General features: G+C 38.5%; 1 protein-coding gene across 1 annotated transcript; it reads right to left on the bottom strand.

Moving 5' to 3' along the window:
- Positions 1-295: 295 nt before the first annotated feature.
- On the bottom strand, positions 296-3500 carry LOC140751737 (uncharacterized). Its single transcript, XM_073085775.1, has 3 exons — positions 2097-3500; positions 1251-1493; positions 296-427 (listed from the first exon to the last, which is right to left on the bottom strand). The coding sequence occupies exons 1-3, from the start codon at positions 3498-3500 to the stop codon at positions 296-298; spliced, it is 1779 nt and encodes a 592-aa protein (XP_072941876.1).
- Between the last annotated feature and the right edge of the window lie 3617 nt (positions 3501-7117).

Below are 7117 nucleotides of genomic sequence, written 5' to 3'. Positions count from 1 at the left end.
GGTTCAGGCGAATTGCGTGACCATTTATGTCGTTGATGAAATTGAACTAGATATTCACGAGACCATCTGCGCCAAAAGTCCTGGACCATACGTTGAGTCAAATGCCACCTTTTTAAGGTGCTTATATTTGAATTTTCAAAATTTGCATCAGGGACAAGTAATAACGGTTCCCCAACCAAAAAATGTCCAGGGGTTAAAGGACATGGATCCTCTGCAGAACAGCTGATAGCAGAGAGGGGCCTAGAGTTTAGACACGCCTCGATTTGTGCAAGAACCGTGGTCATCTCCTCGAATGTTAGAGTGCTGGTGCCAATGATGCGTCGAAGATGATGTTTTGTGGACTTAATTCCAGCCTCCCAGAGCCCTCCGAAATTCGGAGAGTGAGGTGGAATGAAGTGCCAGCTGGTACCATTGGTTGCCAGCCAATCTGCGATGTCGGTAGATATGCCAGACCTTTCCAAGTGAAGTAAGTTCTTCAACTCCTTATTAGCACCTACAAAGGTAGTGCCGTTGTCACTCCACAAGTCTTCACAGCGGCCTCTTCTGGCTGTAAATCGCTTAAAGGCGGATATAAATGCTTGCGACGTCATATCACTTACCACTTCTAAGTGGATAGCCCGAGTCGCCATACATACGAACAAGCATATGTATCCCTTGGTGGAATGATAGCCCCGACCCTTTGTAGGTCTAATGCTAATTGGGCCTGCGTAGTCTACTCCACTTTGACGGAAAGGTCGGCTAGCATTAACTCTTGAAGCAGGCAACTGTCCCATTAATGGTTGATAGGATCGAGCTGAGTAACGCATGCAAGTCACACATTTGTGTATATATTGCCGAACAACACCCTTTGCGCAAATAATCCAATACCTTGTTTTCAGATAATTAAGAACTAATTGGGGTCCTCCGTGTAACGTACGTTCATGAGCGTCAGATATTAATAGTGTAGTGAGGTGAGACTTATGTGGAATAATAATCGGGTGTTTCATGTCCGGTTGAAGATCAGCCTGTTGCAATCTACCACCAACTCTTAAAATGTTATCATGGTCCAAATAAGGACACAATGAAGTGATCTTTCCTTTCTTATTGACTTTACCTGTTGTCTTCAAATTATTTATTTCATCTCCAAAATAATCAAATTGACATTTTCTAATGCACGTTAATAACGCTTCATTTATTTCATCAAAAGTTAAATTCAAAGTAAATTTTGGTTTATTCTTTAACTTCAAAAATCTTATACAATAAGCAGTTACTCGGGTTAATCTCTGTAAAGTCGAAAATCTCGATATAAAATCATCTTTTTCCCCTTGCTCTTTTACAAAATTAACTAGAACATTTGATTTTCTTTCTTCTAAATTAGTATCAAGTAATGAACTCTTCTTATATTCAATCACTTCATTTCTAAGCCAACTAGGTCCAGACACCCATAGATCAAGTTTGTCTAAATCACACGGATTCACTCCACGTGACGCGCAGTCTGCTGGGTTTTCCTTTGACTGGACATGAAACCATTGATTATTATTCATAACTCTAAGAATCTCTGACACTCGATTGCCTATGAACGTTTTCCAACGACTCGGGTGGCTACTCAACCAAGCAAGTACCACTGAAGAATCAGTCCAAGCCTGTATATTATCCCTCACAATTCCTAAAGTGTCTGAAACTTCTAGCAGAAGTTTTGAAAGCAGCACAGCGCCGCACAATTCCAAACGTGGTATAGAAACCTGTTTGATGGGAGCCACTTTAGTTTTAGAGGCTACTAGACTGACGTGAACATAGCCATTCGAATCAATAGATCGCGTGTAGACCACAGCTGAGTATGCATTTAAAGAAGCATCGCAGAACTCGTGCAATTCAAGAGACTTGTCTTGACGACTTGTATGAATCTATCTTGGCAGACGAAAGCTCTGAAGATTATGAAGGTTACTTCTGTAATCCAGCCAATCTCTTAATAGGCAATTAGGCAATTCTTCATCCCAATCAATGCCTGAGAGCCACAGTCGTTGGATGAACACCTTAGCTGTTATTATTACAGGTGCAATCCAACCAAGAGGATCGTAAAGGCGTGCGATATCAGAGATCACCCTTCGCTTGGTTACGGGTGTCTCCAGTGGAGGGAGATGGACAGCATACTGGAATTCGTCTAAACTTCTGTTCCACTTCAATCCTAAAATTTTCAAAGACGCATTTATTTCAAAATGAAGAGTTTCGTCATCTTTCGATTCGGAGGATTGTAATTTAGTCAGAAGATCGTTGCTATTGCTCGACCACTTCTGAAGCTGGAAACCTCCTCGACCGAGCATCTCATTCATTTGATGATAAATCTGTTCACCTTCCGCCACAGATTCACAACCTGAGAGAAAATCATCAACGTAGAAGTCCTTTAAAACTCGTTCTGACACTAAAGGGAAATCTTTTCCTTCATCATATGCTACCTGTTGAAGAGTGCGAACTGCAAGGTAAGGAGCTGAGGACGTACCAAATGTGACACGTAATAACCTCAAATGTAGCAATTCAGTATCTGGGCTTTCGCGCCATAAGATACGCTGATAATCCACATGTTCGTCGGACACTTTTATTTGACGATACATCTTCACGATGTCAGCAACTAAACATATTGGATGGCAACGCCAACGCATGATGGTATGACGTAAATCGGGTTGTAAGGTAGGGCCTACCATCAAATCATCATTCAACGAAACTCCATTGCATCCCGAACAAGAAGCGTCGAAGACGACCCTGACCTTAGTGGTACTCTTATCTTCGCGTACCACGGCGTGATGCGGTAGATATACCGCAATCTTCTCAATTTCCGACTGGGGAACAATCTCAGCATGTCCCAGTTGAAGATACTCTTGAATGACAGACTTGTACTGCATTCCCAGTTCAGGATTTTTCATAAACTTCTTCTCCAGTATGTGGAAACGTTTTCGAGCTATCTCCTCTGATCTACTATATTGACTCTGCGGCTCTTCAGATTTGAAGGGCAGCTTGACAATGTATCTTCCGGTAGCATCACGTATAGTTGAGCTAGAGTAGAAGTCTTCGCATCTCTGCTCTTCTTCTGTCAGTATGACCTGATGTCGGGTTGAAGACTCGTCGGATTCTAACTCCCAAAACTTTCGCAAAAGCTCGTCAACATTTGTACGTGCGACTACGCTGCAACATACTGGTACTGTCATCGTTTTGCTGACTTCGCCTGATAAAATCCACCCAAGCTTAGTTTTCTGCGCAATAGGTGTACCAGGCGAACCTTTAACTAAACCTTCCTGAAGAATCTCGCCCACTACACGCGTACTCAACAGTAAATCAATCTTACCAGGAGTATTGAACGATGGGTCAGCTAATTCCAAGGATGCAAACGATGATGGTAAAACCTGAATAATCTTCCTTTCAGGAAGAAGTGATGTGAGTCTTCTCAACACATAAGCACTGACGGGTAAAACAAAATTGGGATCTAGGCGTGATTGTATTTTTAAACTTACTATCCATCTAGAGGGCATTGTAGCACCTTCATCATCGCCTAGTCGGATAATGTCAGTGTGAGCTGATGTTTTCTTTAGGCCGAGCAACTGAACCGCGGACTCTGTAATAAAAGAGACCTGAGAGCCCTGATCCATCAGGGCCCTTAAAACAATAGGTGATCCAGTCTTTGACTCGACGTCGACCAAGGCTGTGGCTAACAATCCATGGTTGTGAACATCTGCGTAACAACATACACCAGCGGTGGGCTCATTTTGGTTGGACGATGCGGCTACTGGTGCAACAGAATTATTTGTATTAATTGTTGCAGCAGTGGTGATAGATTTAGGGTGAAGTAGTGTGTGATGCCTTTTCTTACATAAATGGCATCTAGTGGCTTGGCGGCAAGAATAAACATTGTGAGTTTTAGACAAGCAATTAAAACATATTTTATTAACACGAGCGAACTCACGACGAGAGTCAGTGTCCTTTTTTGCAAAGTCTTTGCAATGGCATAACTTATGGTCACCGGAACATAACATACATATTTGAGAAGCTACATGGAAAGACTTTGTATTATTTCGGTTAACATTAGGCTTTTCCGATTTGCTATCTAAGTATTCTAACGATCTAAACCTAGATTCTAAAAAAACTTTGAAATCATCAAATGTAGCTAGTTCGTCGCCTACGCTAATCTGTGACTCCCATAGTTTACGAGACTCAAAATCTAGTTTTGCACTTATAATAAAAACAATAATAGTATCCCAAGAGTTAAGATTAATATCAAGTGTGCGCAAGCCATGAAGACAATCGACAGTAGTATCTAATAGATTTTTTATTGCTAATGAAGATTCTTTGGAAATTGTCGGTTGATTAAAAAGACTTTTTAACATACAATTAGACAAAAACCGTTTATTATTATAACGCTTTGTTAAAATTGACCAACATTCTTTATAATTCGAAGCAGTTACTGGAGTGTGGCGTAGCAGTTGTTCTGCTTCCCCTGATAAATGACTCTTTAAATAATGTAACTTCTGAACGTCATCTAATGCATCATTTTTATCAATAAGTGAGAGAAACAAATCACGGAACGTCGTCCATTCTGTGTATTGTCCTGAAAATGTTGGCAAAGAAATTTTTGGTAGCTTTACATTACTATTATTCGCTTTAACCTGTTTACCTTCACTACTTACAGACGTGCTACCACGCATGCACTCCTTTAACTCAGTCTTATACATAAAATAAAATTCCTCTGTTTGGTCATACATTTCCTTCGTAAAATATGAATTATTTAAATCGTCATCAGTAGCTACTTCTATAATATTTTTATGGATTTTAATGAAATCTTTCCAGCGGTCTTCAAGTGATTCTAATCGCGTTTCTAGATAGACTTGAGTAAGCCTATCTTTTGGTGATTTTTTAAAATTAATTCTCGCCTTCTCAATTAACTTTTTGTTCTCAAACTGGACCTTCAGGAAAGACTCCATAATTGTATAATTATTTTAAATTTAAATATTGTATTTACGTTGAACCGAACAAATTACAAGTGTTTTTGACTTAAACTAAAATCAGCACAGCACAAACATATTAAGGAAAGAAAATTGCAAGTTTTACAAGTGTTTTTAAAAATTAATTTAAAGAAATAGAAAATTGGACATGGATTCCACGTCTGAACAATTTTAATGAAAATATTCTAAGTCCAATTTCTACCTAAAAAATTACAAGTCTTTAGTAAGGACACACACAATAAAATGACTCTACTGACCGAAAAGATAAAGTTGAAAATTGTTTGAGCACAGCACAAATTATTCAAAGTCAACTCACGCTGTTGCCAAGTAACCACCTTTGTTGTTTACTCCACTTGATATTCCATTTAAGGCTTCATCCGATTCCACATCTTATTGCGTCTGCTTCCTTGATAGACAGTAGACACCACCTCCAAGTGGCACCCTCTGCCAGAACAATCCGTCGACTCCTTGGTGCGGAGCGACGCGCGGCAGCACCTTCGACGGTCGCTGCTGGGGTGAGGCTGCAACTCGTGCAGCACTCAGGCACTTCAGTGACAATTGGCCACTGGTTTCTGTGCCTTAACAAAAATTGGTCCCGGACATGGAAAACTAGTCTTAATATCCGACTCGTAAGGCCCAAAATAATGTCCAAGGGTCCAAAGGGGAGCAAACGCAATGAAACAACTTTTCCAAATGAGCACTGATATTTATTTCTTTGGGGTATATATATGCCCAGTAAAAAATCTCGTCACCGTGTTCTAATTTTGGTACAGAGACATCTATTTGTGACATAAAGTAAATTATATGTTAAATAAAGAACGTCAAACAAAGAACGTCAAACAAACTTTGATGGGTAAACATTGGATGGATTGATTATTAATAACGGGCGTAAGTCAGTAGGTCTACAGATTTAATAAATGTTATGAGTTGAGATGTTTGTTCTACGGTACGTACTCGTACCTAACAAATTTTATTCTGTGCAAGATTTAAAAGTATGATGATAAGGTTTCACGGAAACATTAAATAATACGTTATGTAAAGCAGTATTGTGCTTAAATTAAAATAACTAGAACCTTGAGAGAAAATTTATAAAATTATTTCTCCACTGTTTTTGTATGTTAATAGTTATAGACCATTATGATCTATGCTTAAAGTGGCAATTTATTCTTTCTCTCAAAACGGGACATTGATTCATTTATATCAATAACTTTATGAATAGTCCCGACGTATTTATATGGGGTAGTAATTTTGTAACCAAATTTGAAACTATATATTTAACTCAAACCGATACTAATTTGGTAAATTTCGCGTACACATTTGGTTTGTTTATATTGTTGTTTTATTCCACTCCGTTCCAACTCTCAAATATGGCGAACCAGGTGTATTTTATGCATGCCCATAATATATCAAATGAAAAGATTTCCCGAAAGGAATACGAAAAATATAAAGATGTTACTGTAAATTCAAGACGGCGGATAAAATTTCTTATCCACCTCACGACCAATGTTGGTGCAACATCCAACATCCAACCCATGTTGGGTTTTGGATGAAAAAGTTTTCTGAAAAGTACGTGAAAAAGTTTGCTTTTAAAGCACATTGCTATTTTAAATTCATTGATTGTAATATTTAGTTATCATTATTGTCATTTGCGAAAGCGTGACAATCCTGAGGTTCATTTCAGGGATAACGGAACAAAGGATCAAAGAAGGGACAGTCCCGTTTAAAACAGGAAGTATGGTCACTTTATCTATGCTCCCCTTTTATGTAAATACAGATTTAAATAATAATAATTAAGGTAGATTTTAGACGTGCTTTAAAGGAAAATCAAATATTATTTTTAAAGATGACTTCTAGCTCAATTTTATTTAAAAATTTGAACGGAAGAGGAAAGTATGGCCCCATAATAGACGCAATTAATTTAAACTTTACTATAGATACCTACCTACATTTTTGGCGATAGCGATAAAAAGCGGCCAAAAACTGCATCCACCAATTCCGTTTCATCAGTGAGTAGAACTAGGAATTTCACTTTTATGGAAAAAATAGAATTTCCTGCACTATTACTCGTAACATCAGCATCGGTATTGTGAGCATTACTGCACCTTTTATTTCTTACTTACTGTCCTTTGTAAGATTTTTTTTCTTATAAT

This window comes from Epargyreus clarus, unplaced genomic scaffold (genome assembly GCF_041222505.1).
Source record: "Epargyreus clarus isolate Ecla_fem2 unplaced genomic scaffold, WU_Ecla_fem_2.2 ptg000023l, whole genome shotgun sequence".
Lineage (NCBI taxonomy): Eukaryota > Metazoa > Arthropoda > Insecta > Lepidoptera > Hesperiidae > Epargyreus > Epargyreus clarus.
Note: the sequence above shows the minus strand (reverse complement) of the source record. Positions and strands in the feature narration are given on the sequence as shown.